Raw genomic sequence first — 14,713 nt, forward strand, 5'->3', positions numbered from 1 at the left:
GGCTGGCTGACAGCTTGCAGACTGGCATGCATCCTATCTCATTGTGGAGCTAAAGGAGTTAGAGCCCTGTCTATGTTTATAGATAAGATGAGAGCACCCCTCCAGCTAGGATGGAGTCCGTCACTCCTCAGCAGGCCAGGCTTGGTCCTGTTTGTGGATGAGTCCCAGAAAGTGAGAATACATATATGCATCTGTTGTTCACACATAACTTTTTAAAAAATGGGCCTCACAATGGGCCTCATGATCTCGTCATAAGCCCACTGCCACCATGGAGCCAGCTGTTCACTACGATGACATCAGCAAACTGCTCGCCCACACAACGACATTTACGTGGTCTGCCGGTGAGAGGCCGGTTGGTCGGACTGCCAAATTCTCTTAAATTATGTTGGAGGTGGCTTATGGTAGAGAAATGAACAATAAATTATCTGGCAACAGCTCTGGTGGACATTCCTGCAGTCAGCATGCCAATTGCACGCTCCCTCAAAACTTGAGACATCTGTGGCATTGTGTTGTGTGACAAAACTGCTCATTTTAGAGTGGCCTTTTATTGTCCCCAGCACAAGGTGCACCTGTGTAATGATCATGCTGTTTAATCAGCTTCTTGATATGCCATACCTGTCAGGTAGATGGATTCCTTAGTCAAAGGAGGAAATGCTCACTAACAGGGATGTAAACCAATTTATACACAAAATGTCTGGGATGTTTTATTTCAGCTCATGAAACATGGGACCAACACTTTACGTGTTGCATTTATATTTTAGTTCAGTGTATTTGCAGCAGGCACTGCCCAAATTGTGGGCCCTTCTGACTATAGGCTATGCAATTTTAAACAATCAACAGCTTTTTTTTTTAGGAAGCTTACTTTAGGGAAAGCTTCCCCTAGCCTTATGGACACGCCGCCCATGCCTTTTTAATGTGGCATAAACACAACCATTCATGACGTTTTCATCTGATTGTCGAACAATCACTTAACAAAGGCGCTCCTGTAGGCTACCGGCGCATGTCCACTCACAAAATAATTTCAGCATCCTAACCCCAACAGAGCACTTGTGCATCCGCAATTTGATGAATGGAAAGAGACATTGTAATGACATTATGCGATTGCCTACACTTGTAGCCTGAATTAATGCATCCACTGTCCACGTGCGCCTCGTTCTCGGCCGCTCATCTGAAACCACAACACAATTTGTAGCATATACCACCCGGTTTCCAGTCAATTCCAGTCATGCGGCTGACATAAATAATGGTATAATAGCCTAGAGTTTTTTGGTAATGTTGTATTGATTGTGGTTTTACCGGTACGGCGTACCCCCAGTATTTATTTTGACGGGGTGCCTTACCTGACCGTACTAACTTACTTTCACCCCTGGTATCAAGATGAAACTAGCTGAAGCAAGTCACTTACGATTCCCCATATGGCAGTTAGTCATTGTTAGCGACAACGACATGTCCCCCCTCACCTGGCATATATAGTAGGAAAGTAACACTTTTACCTCAGATGAACCAGCTATTTAAGAATCTATACTTGTACTGATCGGTGTGTGTGCATACTGGTACCACTAGGTGAAGCTAATACACTGGTGTTGGACAGGTTGGCACTTGACAGTGTATCATCCAACCTGCATGCTATGAAGGCGTGTGGAAAATGTACAGAATAGATCAAATGCATGACAAACTTCCCGTTATAAATAAAGTAGACCTAGACTTGGCCTACAGTAGGCCACATTTGCTTGATTAACGATTATCGTTTTTTTGGGGGGGGCAAGTGAACCAGGAGTACGTTTTATTCAGGTAATAAGATTCGATATAATCATAAAGCAATAGGATCCATAAACACATTTATTTTTTCCATAAATGATTCATTTTGTTTGATCGCTCTACCAAGGGACACAGACCATAAGTGGTCGTGGTCAGTAGTGAAAGTTAGTTGAAGTTTTTTCCTCGGGTAGGAGCGCATGCGCAGACCGCTACACTGAAACCCTACCGCTTAAGTTCAGCTCTAACTGCAGCCGCTGCCTCGCTTACAGCATGGAAAGGAAAGGTAACCTGTCCAAACAATAGGGATGTTAAAGGAATAGTATCAGTGTATGCGCACAGTAATACGCCAACGGACTGAAGCCGTTGATTTTGGACATATGACTGTTATTAAAGGTGTTGTCAAGGCAGAGCATTTTTCTTTTTGCTAAACTGAACAATAGCGAACCACGCGTTGTAGCTGGCTAGCCACCACATGCTAGCTAAAATGAGCTGTGAAGCTAGCAAGAGTTGCTAATTTGCACAGCGCCTGAGTGGAGGGGGAGAGACTAAGGACACCGCTGACGCTTAAACAGACTAGCAAAAAAATAACTAAAACTGACCACTGCTTTAACTAAACCCTTAACTCAGATTGTAAACATTCTGGAAAGAAATATCGTTTTGGGCGTCAGTCGTGTTTTCAGCAGGAGTACAGGCGCCCAAATAAACGTCGACAATCTCAGTTTTGCTTCATCCTGATTTCTGACGTTTTTATAAACAGATTATTAAACTCGTTTGTCTAAGTGAATAAACAAAACCCATCTGTGTTAACTATAACTAGCTATATGTTGTAGCTGGTTAAGTCTGTCCATTTTTGCAGCTGTCGTTATCGCTAACGGTAGTTACCAGTATCTGTGCTGCTATTTTAGTTTCTTCCACACTTGTAATTTATGCAAACACTTTGCATAGCGAAAACCAGGGATACAAAAAGTCTCACTGGTGTTTTAGCTATAGCCTGCTATCAATATTATATGTAACTAGCTAGCTTGATACACCTCCTGCTAACTAACTAATATTTTCATGAAAGTGAGGGTTCTCCTGAATTAAATGGTATTTTGTCGTCTATCCCTGTGACAGTTCTTGCACTGCAGGCGAGGAAGAAAAGGACAAAGACTAAGAAACCCGGCAAAAAGTGAGTACCTAACTAGTAACTTTTGTTGGTTAGTTAGCCATATGAATTGTCGAGTGCTTTTCTCCCTTACGAAAAAAAATACTGCAGTCAAGAGTGCAGTATAACTGCAGTTATTCTCCAATTACTGCGTTCAAAATACCACAGTCTACTGCAGTTTCAAAGCAGCAATCTTTTTTTGTAAAGGCTGTGCATAACTGAATTGAAAGTGTAGGGTCAGCCGGGCAGCACACGAACAGTCATGAACTGCCATGAGTCCAGACATGGAACTGGTGAACATTACATAAAGCAATCATTTATGTACACTTTTTTTCTGTATAGCACTTTGACATCTGCTGATGTAACATGGGCATTATAAATACATTTGATTGATGACTATATATACTTTTTATATGTAAAAGTATGTGGACACCCCGTAAAATTAGATTAGGCTATTTCAGCCTCAACCGAAAGCTGTATATAATCAAACACACAGCCATGCAATTGTAACAGTGTAGGTTCCGTCCCTCTCTTCGCCCCAACCCGGGCTCGAACCAGGGACCCTTGCACACATCAACAACTGACACCCACAAAGCATCGTTACCCATCGCGCAACAAAAGCCGCGGCCCTTGCAACGCAAGGGGAAACCCTACTTCAAGTCTCAGAGCGAGTGACGTCACCGATTGAAACGCTATTAGCGCGCACCACCGCCAACTAACTGGCCATTTCACATCGGTTACACAATCTTCATAGACAAACATTGGTAGTAGAATGGCCTTACTGAAGAGCTCAGAGATTTTCAATGTCATAGGATGCCAGCTTTCCAACAAGTAAGTTTGTCAAATGTTTGAGCAGCTAGAGCTGCCCTGGTCAACTGTAAGTGCTGTTATTGTGAAGTGGACACGTCTAGGAGCAACAACGGCTCAGACGCAAAGTGGTAGGCCACACAAGCTCACAGAATAGGACCGCCAAGTGCTGAAGTGCGTAAAAATTGTCGGTCCTCTATTGCAACACTCACTATCGAGTTGCTTCCAGAGATGGTATGGAACGTCAGTACAATAACTGTTCGTTGGGAGCTTCATGAAATTGCCGAGCAGCCGCACACAAGCCTAAGATCATCATGCGCAATGCCAAGCGTCGGCTGGAGTGGTGGAAAGTTTGCCGCCATTGGACTCTGGAGCAGTGGAAACGCGTTCTTTGGAGTGATGAATCACTCTTCATCTGACAGCATATAAGGACATTCTAGATGATTCTGTGCTTCCAACTTTGTGGCAACAGTTCAGGGAAGGCCTTTTCCTGTTTCAGCATGACAATTCCCCCATGCACAAAGCAAGGGCTGTATAGAAATGGTTTGTCTATCAGTGTGGAAGAAATTGACTGGCTTGCACAGTGCCCTGACCTCAACCCTGTTGAACACCTTTGGGATGAATTGGAACGTCGACTGCGAGCCAGGCCTAATCGCCCAACATCAGTGCCCAACCTCACTAATGCTCATGTGGCTGAATGGAAGCAAGTCCCCCGCAGCAACGTTCCCACATCTAGTGGAAAGCCTTCCCAGAATAGTAGAGGCTGTTATAGCAGCAAAGGGGGGGAACAGCTCCATATTAATGGCCATGATTTGTGAATGAGATGTTCGACAAGCAGGTGTCCACATACTTTTGGTCATGTAGTGCAGTGGTTCCCAACCAGGGGTAATGGGACCCCTAGGGGTACTTGGCCTATCCAAATGGGGTAATTGAGAAGACTCATGAGACCATAGGCCTACTGGTAAAATGCACATGAGGGGGGGGTACATCAGGGGTACTCCGGGCAGAGCAAAATTGGCAGCTGCCTGGTGTTAGGTTTTTTTAATTCATTGCGTTCCTCATCCTGATTTGTGTGGTTGCGGTGCCTTTTCCGTCCCCAGGACATATTTCTTCTTATTTAGTGTAAAATGTGGTTTCCAAAAGGCTTTAAATATGTCAGGTGTCCTTTACCCGAACACAAAAATGTGGATCTTGAAAGGGAATTTTATGCCCTTTGAACACTTTCTTTCAGTGGATGTCTGGCGAATTTTGCCATTTCCCCGGGTAGTATTCATCAGCTTTCATGAGAAATTTAAGCTTAAAATATTTATTTTCTTTATTCATTTTATGTCCCTGGTCTTGTCAAAACGCATTTTCATGGTTTTTATATTTATTTTTATTAAGATTTTCTGTGTCCCTAATATCCCTTTCCACCCTGTTAGTTTGTATCTCTCCTGTAAGAAAACAACCCCTTCCTACAATGACGACACATTCAGGAAGTGTCATTTCTTTGGTGGGAATAATTTCAAAGGTGAATAAATAAACACTCAGTTTTATGTTTCATGTTAGTTTGTATGTCTCACTCATCAATTTCCACCCTGTTAGGCAAAATCAGGTGTTAGGTATAATTATAGACATAATTCAAATGTGAAAGTATGCTTTATAGAGGTTAAAATCTTGTTAGTGTTCACCGTTTGGCTAGCTCAATCTTTCAGAGCTCTGGCAAATTTAGGCTCCAAATTTCCACCCTGTTAGGATTGTGCACCAACAGGTTTGGAAATGCACCAACAAAATGAAGTGCCTGAGCTTGACCAATATGTTTTTCTGAAATTCAAATGTCTTTTTTTCTCATAAATATACAGTACCAGTCAAAAGTTTGGACACCTACTCATTCAAGGGTTTTTCTTCATTTGTACTATTTTCTACATTGTAGAATAATAGTGAAGACATCAACACTATGAAATAACACATGGAATCATGGAGTAACCAAAAGTGTTAAACACATCAAAATATTTTATATTTGAGATTCTTCAAAGTGACCACCCTTTGCCTTGATGACAGCTTTGCGCGCTCTTGGTATTCTCTCAACCAGCTTCATGAGGAATGCATTTCCAACAGTCTTGAACAGTTGTTCTGACAGTTGTGGCTGCTTTGTATGATGAATTGTTGTCAATACCTTCTTGACCTTTGTGCTGTTGACTTTGCCCAGTAATGTTTGTACCATGTTTTTGAGTTGCTACTAGAGGTCGACCGATTATGATTTTTCAACAACGATACTGGTTACTGGAGGATCAAAAAAAGACGATACGATTAATCGGCAGATTTTTATGTGTATGTTTGTAATAATGACGATTACAGCAATACTGAATGAACACTTTTATTTTAACTTAATACATGAATAAAAATCAATTTAGTCTCAAATAAATAATGAAACATGTTCAATTGGGTTTAAATAATGCAAAAACACAGTGTTGGAGAAGAAAATAAAAGTGTAGTATGTGCCATGTAAAAAGGCTAACGTTTAAGTTCCTTGCTCAGAACATGAGAACATATGAAAGCTGGTGGTTCCTTTTAACACGAGTCTTCAATATTCCCAGTTAAGATGTTTTAGGTTGTAGTTATTATAGAACTATTTTTCTATACATTTGTATTTCATATACCTTTTGACTATTGGATATTTCATATAGCTTTGACTATTGGATGTTCTAATAGGTACTTTAGTATTGCCAGCCTAATCTCGGGAGTTGATAGGCTTGAAGAGCTGCTGGCAAACACAGTAAAGTGCTGTTTGAATGAATGCTTACGAGCCTGCTGCTGCCTACCACCACTCAGTCAGACTGCTCTATCAAATCATAGACTTAATTATAATAACACACAGAAATACGAGCCTTAGGTCATTAATATGGTCAAATCTGGGAACTATCATTTCGAAAACAAAACGTTTATACGGAACCGTTCCGTATTTTATCTAACGGGTGGCATCCCTAAGTCTAAATATTGCTGTTACATTGCACAACCTTCAATGTTATGTCATAATTATGTACAATTCTGGCAAATTAATTACGGTCTTTGTTAGGAAGAAATAGTCTTCACACAGTTCGCAACGAGCCAGGCGGCCCAAACTGCTGCATATACCCTGACTCTGTTGCACAGAACGCAAGAGAAGTGACACAAATTCCCTAGTTAATATTACCTGCTAACATGAATTTCTTTTAACTAAATATGCAGGTTAAGAAAATATATATTTGTGTATTGATTGTAAGAAAGGCATTGATGTTTATGGTTAGGTACATTGGTGCAACAATGGTGCTTTTTTAGCGAATGTGCTTGTTAAATCATCCCCTGTTGGCGAAGTAGGCTGTGATTTGATGAGAAATTAACAGGCACCGCATTTATTATTTGCAACGCAGGACAAGCTAGTTAAACTAGTAATATTATCAACCATGTGTAGTTAACTAGTGATTATGTTAAGGTCGATAGTTTTTTATAAGTTTAATGCTAGCTAGCAACTTACCGTGGCTCCTTGCTGTGCTCGCGTAACAGGTGGTCAGCCTGCCACGTAGTGTCCTCGTGGAGTGCAATGTAATCGGCGTCCAAAAATACCGGTGGTTATGAAAACTTGAATTCGACCCTAATTAATCGGCCATGCCGATTAATTGGTCGACCTCTAGTTGCTACCATGTTGTTGTGTTGCTACCATGCTGTTTTGTCATGTTTTGCTGCCTTGTTGTCTTATAGGTCTCTCTTCATGTAGTGTTGTCTCTCGCTTGTTGTGATGTGTGTTTTGTCCTATATTTATATTGTATTAAAAAAATATATATATATTTAATCCCAGGGCCCCGTCCCCGCAGGAGGCCTTTTGCCTTTTGGTAGGCCGTCATTGTAAATAAGAATTTGTTCTTACTAGACTTGACTAGTTAAATAAAGGTTAAGTACAAAATAAAAAAAGGATTTTGCACATATGCTGAGCACTTGTTGGCTGTTTTTCCTTCATTCTGCAGTCCAACTCATCCCAAACCATCTCAATTGGGTTGAGGTCAGGTGATTGTGGAGGCCAGGTCATCTGATGCAGCACTCCATCACTCTCCTTGGTCAAATATCCTGGAGGTGTGTTGGTCCTGTAGAAAAACAACTTATAGTCCCACTAAGCCCAAACCAGATGAAATGGTGCATTACTGCAGAATACTGTGGTAGCCATGCTGGTTAAGTGTGCCTTGAATTCTAAGTAACTCACAGACAGTGCCACCAGAATAGCAGCCCCACACCATCACACCACCTCCTCCATGCTTCACAGTGGGAACCACACATGCGGAGAACATCCGTTCACCCACACGGCGTCACAAAGACACGGATAATGGGGAAGATGGGAGGGGGGTGGAGACAAACACAAAGACAGGTGAAACGGATCAGGGTGTGACGTTGATGGTTTTTGCGACTGCACTTGAAGAAACTTTCAAAGTTATTGACATTTTCCCTATTGACTGATCTTCATGTCAGAATGTAATGATGGACTGTTTCTCTTTGCTCATTTTAGCTGTCATTGCCATAATATGGACTTGCTCTTTTACCAAATAGGGCTACCTTCTGTGTATACCCCCCCCCCCCACCACATCTTGTCACAACACAACTGATTGGCTCAAATGCATTAAGAAGGAAAGAAATTTCACAAATTCACTTTTAAGGCACACCTGTTAATTGAAATGCATTCCAGGTGATTACCTCATGAAGCTGGATGAGAGAATGCCAAGCGTGTGCAAAGCTGTCATCAAGGCAAAGAGTGGCTATTTGAAGAATCTGAAAAATTATATATATTTAGATATTTCTTGATTATTTTTTTGGGTTACTACATGATTCCATATGTGTTATTTCATAGTTTTGACGTCTTCACTATTATTCTACAATGTAAAAAATAAAGAAACCCTTGAATGAGTAGGTGTGTCCAAACTTTTGACCAGTTGTGTATGTGAAATATATATATTTATTAATTAATAAATAAATAAACTGGGTGATTCGAGCCCCGAATGCTGATTGGCTGACAGCCGTGGTATACCTCGGGTATGACATTTATTTTTACTGGTCTAATTACCTTGGGAACCAGTTTATAATAATAAGTCACCTCTGGGGTTTGTGATATATGGCTAATATACCACGGCTAAGGGCTGTATCCAGGCACTCTGCATTGTGTCGTGCTTAAGAACAGGCCTTAGCCGTGGTATATTCACCATATACCACACCTCCTCGGGCCTTATTGCTTAAATCACATTTTTTATTTACTTTTCTCCCCCAATAAATGTAGGCCCAAAGGGCACTGGACATTAAGAATGACCCTGTTGACTCAATCACTTCCACTGACATGTGAAGTGAAAGCTGTCCTGGTGCAGGCATTCCTGCATCCAGGGCTGCATCTCAATAGTGTGTGAAGAGGCTTCCACCCCTCCTTCACTACCCTGGGGGTAGTAGAGAAGGCACCAGTCCTGAGTGCTGCTGTTACTGATCATTAATGAATATATTTAAACGACCGTTGACATTATTCCTGATGACAGTGGTCATGACGATAGTCATTCTTATGCTTTCACTGAATACCTCCTGTGTTTGGAGGGGACTTCTGGCTGCAATCACTACAGGGTTAACGGCAAAGAGCCTTTTCATTAGAGACACATCTGTCTTCGGCCTGTCCCCATACACACACCAGTGTTTTTCATTAGCGTCGGCTAATCAGCTGCTTACAGACTCATTTTTTTTTTAGCCAGCTACGTTTTTCACTTCGTATTTAGAGAGTGAGAATAAATTGGTCAAACGGACACCTGGAAAAACAAAACCATCAATTTATTTTTAGAATATGAGCTATTTACTTCATTTTTCTGTTTTAATTAAATACATAATTTGAAGAACAATCATTGTGGCATTTAATATCTTGCAGCAAAAGTGTAAAATAAGACTTTAAAACCCTCGAGTCTAAACCAGGGGAGGGGGTTTCTACTAAGATAACATATGGAATTGTTTTAAAACCTCTTGGGGCTATGTGGGACGCTAGCGTACCACCCGTGGTGCACCCTATCAACAGCAGGTGCATTTCAAGAGCGGCAAATTTGAAACCAAATAAATGTCAAAATTCAAATTTTTCAAACATACAACTAACTATCTTACACCCTTTGAAAGATAAACATCTCCTTAATCTAACCAATCCATTACCTTTGATTCTCTTCATCAGATGTCACTTCCAGGAATCCCAGGTCCATAACAAATGTAGTTTTGTTCAAAAAAGCTCATTTATGTCCAAAAAGCTCCGTGTTGTTAGCACATGATCTAAGCCCTCCGGACTTCACGTTCGTTCAAACATGTCGAACATTGTATAGCATAAATCATTAGTGCCTTTTTTTAACCAGAACATGAATAATATTCAAGGTGGACGAATGCATTCTCTTTTAAAACGTATTGGAACGAGGGTACCCAACATGACCTCGCGCGCCAGAGTCTAATCGGCCATCACCGTTCCAAGGCTCTTGTTCGGTCAGATCTCACAGTAGAAGACTCAAAACACTTTAAAGGCTGGTGACATCTAGTGGAAGCAATAGGAAGTGCCAAAACATTAATAAGCCCCTGTGTGTTTCAATGGCATAGGCTTAAAGGTAATTCAACACATCAGGTATCCACTTCCTGTCAGAATCTGTCTCAGGGTTTTGCCTGCCAAATGAGTTCTGTTATACTCACAGACACCATTCAAACAGTTTTAGAAACTTTAGGGTGTTTTCTATCCATATATAATAAGTATATGCATATTCTAGTTACTGGGTAGGATTAGTAACCAGATTAAATCGGGTACGTTTTTTATCCAGCCGTGAAAATACTGCCCCCTAGCCCCAACAGGTTAAGATGGTCATACCAAGGATCATTTAGCTATTTGATTTGGAGTTTTATGGCCCCTTAAGGTATAAAATAATTATTTGATGAAACATTGAATTTGACCTTAATGCTTCTAGCCCATAAACGCATTGAAAAACAGCATCATACATGGATAAACGGACATTCCCCCCCCCAAAAATCTAAATGAAGTTTGTTCTGAAGTGTCTGTCCTATATCTGAGATGTATAAGAAAGATCAGGAAACCATTTTCCCAAATGTATTTAGCCTCATATTTTAAGTACTATATTATCTCCCATTTGTACTTCCATGAATGTTTTTAACTGGTACCCAGCTACCTTCAGACTAGTCTTGTGAGGCTTGTGGGTGTCCTAGAACAAAACAACCCGACATCTACACGTTCGTGTGAGACTCACCTTTCCATATTAGTGTGTAGCCCAAACTGTTTGGATGGTACTGACAGCAGATCGGATGTACCCGACTTCAGACTAGTCCCGCGACGCTAATGGCGGTCGTAGAGCAAAACACTCATCTTTCCACAGGTCATAATAGTTTCTAGGCCAAACCGTTTGGACGCTACAGATGTTTTTTTTTCTTCATTTTTGTGATCTCTCATGGTCTGTCAAACTTCGCTTTAGCTCTGTCACCTTTCACCTCCGATGTGGAAGGGGGACATTGGCGGATGTAGCTTAAACTGGCAGATTTGGATGGGGATTTTAGTATTATTATTATGCTAATTAGATTTCTGAGGGGCTACAGAAATAGACTCTAGGGGTTAATCTCAAGAGAAGACAAGTTAAATGTTTTAATGTTATCTTACTTAGGAAATAGTCCTTGGCTGGGTTTCCCTAAAGCATGGTAGGATCTTTGGTCCATGTTAATTCCACTGAAACTAAAGGATCTTAATGGTACAATGCTTTTGGGAAACACAACCATGATCATCTAGACGTAGACAATAATCAAAATAACCAACACACTGAATTCATACATATTCAGTCATTTAAAAAAAATCAAAAGTCATGTCTTTCTACACAATACCACAACAAATTTTTCCAATCTGGGAGGTGAAATCAAAGTGTTTTACGTTTCAGATGGAGTCAAGGCATTAGAATGTACCAGAGGCCACAAAAATAGAGCTTATAGGGCATAAACACATGACGAACCAGCGGGGCCTGGCTGGCTACTTTATGTTCTCACCAAGCCTCTGAGATTCAGGGAGATGGCTCTCTAGCCTTTTGAGATTCAGGGAGACGGCGCTCTAGCCAGAGCACTGCCTTTTGAGATTCAGGGAGGGCTCGATTAGCCTTCTCTCCTCTGAGCTCACACATACTCATCTGCTGTGGTGTTTTGGGCTCTGAGGGAGAGAGCAGTGCTCATAGGGCCTGAAGGCCTGTGGAGCTGTAGGGTTGTGTTGTATGTAGAGGACCGACCGAGATAGATGGTGCGTTGTCTTCAGGAATCATTAGATATCATGGAGCGTCGCCCCTTGGAATAGAGTTTTGTGGTCCCAGAGTTTTGTGGTCCCACGCTTGTGAAGTTGATTGGGGACGGGGTTTGCTCTCTACAAGCGTGTGTGTGTGCTTCCAATTGGCTCATTCATCCCCTGTAACTATACCCCAGGTCGTTGATGTACATGAGAATGTGTTCTCAGTCAACTTACCTGGTAAAATGAGGGTTAAATAAAAAAGTGTCTAGGTTGGCGGTTGCTCTCCAAACGGCTGAGCCCCGGCCCTCAGAGGACTCTGTTACGTAAGGCTGCTGAAGTGAGGACACTACGGCACACACACATCCCAATCTTTGTAACTAGTGCCTAGGGTCTTGGTAGCTTCAGTATGAAGAGGGACTGCGCCTCTGCCTCGTCTGTGTTTTTGGGATACTGCAGATCTCACTGTCTCGCGCGCACACACACCTACACACCTACTTTGCTTCCAGGGATCAGGGGGAAACACACGCTGCCTCCTGTCCTCAGGCTTTGTCTGGTTGCCCTACGATGGTCTACACAACTTCAACTGTCTTTACATTCCCATCTTCTACCCATCTCTTCACATCTTACCTCGCCCTCTCTCCCTTCGCATCTTACCTCGCCCTCTCTCCCTTCGCATCTTACCTCGCCCTCTCTCCCTTCGCATCTTACCTCGCCCTCTCTCCCTTCGCATCTTACCTCGCCCTCTCTCCCTTCGCATCTTACCTCGCCCTCTCTCTCATTCATTCTTCTCTCATTTCTCACAACTTGCCTCTCCTTCCCCCCTCCCATTCGTCCGAGTCCTGCTCGCTTCCCCCCCCCCCCCCCCCCCCCAGCTCAGTAATATTAGCTGAGCAGGCAGCGCAGTGTGTTCAGTTCTGGTGTGGTACAGAGAAGAGGAGAGCCGGAGAGGGGAGCGGCGTGGTGAGCGAGCCCCAGATTAGAGCACCGTTCCTTGGTCAGTCTGGCCGAGAGTCCCCTGGGCCATGTGGCTCCTTGACTGGATCGTCTCTCTCAATACCACCGTGGTCAAGCTGGCCACCGGCCTGAGGTGCAAGTGAGTTGCAGATTTGACTGTTTTCATTAAGTAGGACTTAATTATCCCATCTCACTCGTTCTCGATTGCTCCCCGCCCTCCCTCTCACTCTCTCCCCCCCTCCCTCCTTCCCTCTCTCTCTCTTTCTCCCCTCATCCCTCTCCTCTCTTGTCTCTCTCCTCTCTTTCCCCTCAAATCTAGGGCCGGCTCTGACTCCATCCCTGTTAGGCCTAATTTTGTCTCTCTTTTTTTTAGACTAAAATATAATTAGGTCTTAGTCACATTTAAATAACGCTTTAGTCTAGTTATTGTCAAAATGACAGTGGGCCGTTTTAGTCAAATAAATGTTATTTTGTTTTAGTCACATTTTAGTCATCACATTTTAATTGCCTCACTAACCTTAAATGAAATTCTCACCCATCTACACAAAATACCCCATAATGACAAATTGAAAACCATGTTTTTAGAAATGTTTGCAAATGTATTTTAGTTTAAATACAGAAATCTCATTTACACTGGACAAAAATATAAACGCAACATGTAAAGTGTTGGTCCCATGTTTCATGAGCTGAAATAATAAACAATCCCAGAAATGTTTCATGAGCACAAAAAGTGTTTCTCTCCAATTTTGTGCACAAATGTGTTTACATCCCTGTGAGTATTTCTCCTTTGCCAAGATATTCCATCCACCTGACAGGTGTAGTATATCAAGAAAAATATACTACAGGTGTAGTATATTTGCAAAAAAAGCACCGTCGTTGCACCAATGTGTACTTAACCATAAACATCAACGCCTTTCTTAAAATCAATACACAAGTATACATTTTTAGCCTGCATATTTAGTTAATATTGCCTGCTAACATTAATTTCTTTTAACTAGGGAAATTGTGTCACTTCTCTTGCGTTCATTGTACGCAGAGTCAGGGTATATGCAGCAGTTTGGGCTGCCTGGCTCGTTGCGAACTAATTTGCCAGAATTTTATGTAGTTATGACATAACATTGAAGGTTGTGCAATGTAACAGCAATATTTATACTTATGGATGCCACCCGTTAGATAAAATACAGAACGGTTCCATATTTCACTGAAAGAATAAAAGTTTTGTTTTCGAAATGATCGTTTCCAGATTCGACCATATTAATGACCTAAGGCTCGTATTTCTGTGTGTTATTATAATTAAGTCTATGATTTGATAGAGCAGTCTGACTGAGCGGTGGTAGGCAGCAGCAGGCTCGTAAGCATTCATTCAAACAGCACTTTACTGTGTTTGCCAGCAGCTCTTCAAGCCTATCAACTCCCGAGATTAGGCTGGCAATACTAAAGTACCTATTAGAACATCCAATAGTCAAAGCTATATGAAATATCCAATAGTCAAAAGGTATATGAAATACAAATGTATGGAGAAATAGTTCTATAATAACTACAACCTAAAACATCTTAACTGGGAATATTGAAGACTCGTGTTAAAAGGAACCACCAGCTTTCATATGTTCTCATGTTCTGAGCAAGGAACTTAAACGTTAGCCTTTTTACATGGCACATACTACACTTTTACTTTCTTCTCCAACACTGTGTTTTTTCATTATTTAAACCCAATTGAACATGTTTCATTAGTTATTTGAGACTAAATTGATTTTTATTTATGTATTATATTAAGTTAAAATAAA

The 14,713-nt window shown here is 41.6% G+C and overlaps 1 protein-coding gene across 3 annotated transcripts in view; it reads left to right on the plus strand.

Annotated features, from left to right (window-relative positions):
* Window positions 1-1,935: 1,935 nt before the first annotated feature.
* LOC106566080 (SRSF protein kinase 1) overlaps window positions 1,936-14,713 on the plus strand; it is a 72,864-nt gene continuing 60,086 nt past the window's right edge. For 2 of the 3 annotated variants that reach the window (XM_014133905.2, XM_014133907.2), the window contains exon 1: window positions 12,874-13,068. In XM_014133905.2, the coding sequence (XP_013989380.1) occupies window positions 12,998-13,068 (71 nt within the window). In that variant the 5' untranslated portion in view covers window positions 12,874-12,997. Of the gene's footprint in view, window positions 2,042-2,871; window positions 2,927-12,873; window positions 13,069-14,713 lie in introns of those variants that run through there. The other variant, XM_014133906.2, reaches the window with a different exon arrangement.

The sequence above is a fragment of the Salmo salar genome, chromosome ssa12, assembly GCF_905237065.1.
Source record: "Salmo salar chromosome ssa12, Ssal_v3.1, whole genome shotgun sequence".
Classification (NCBI taxonomy): Eukaryota; Metazoa; Chordata; class Actinopteri; order Salmoniformes; family Salmonidae; genus Salmo; species Salmo salar.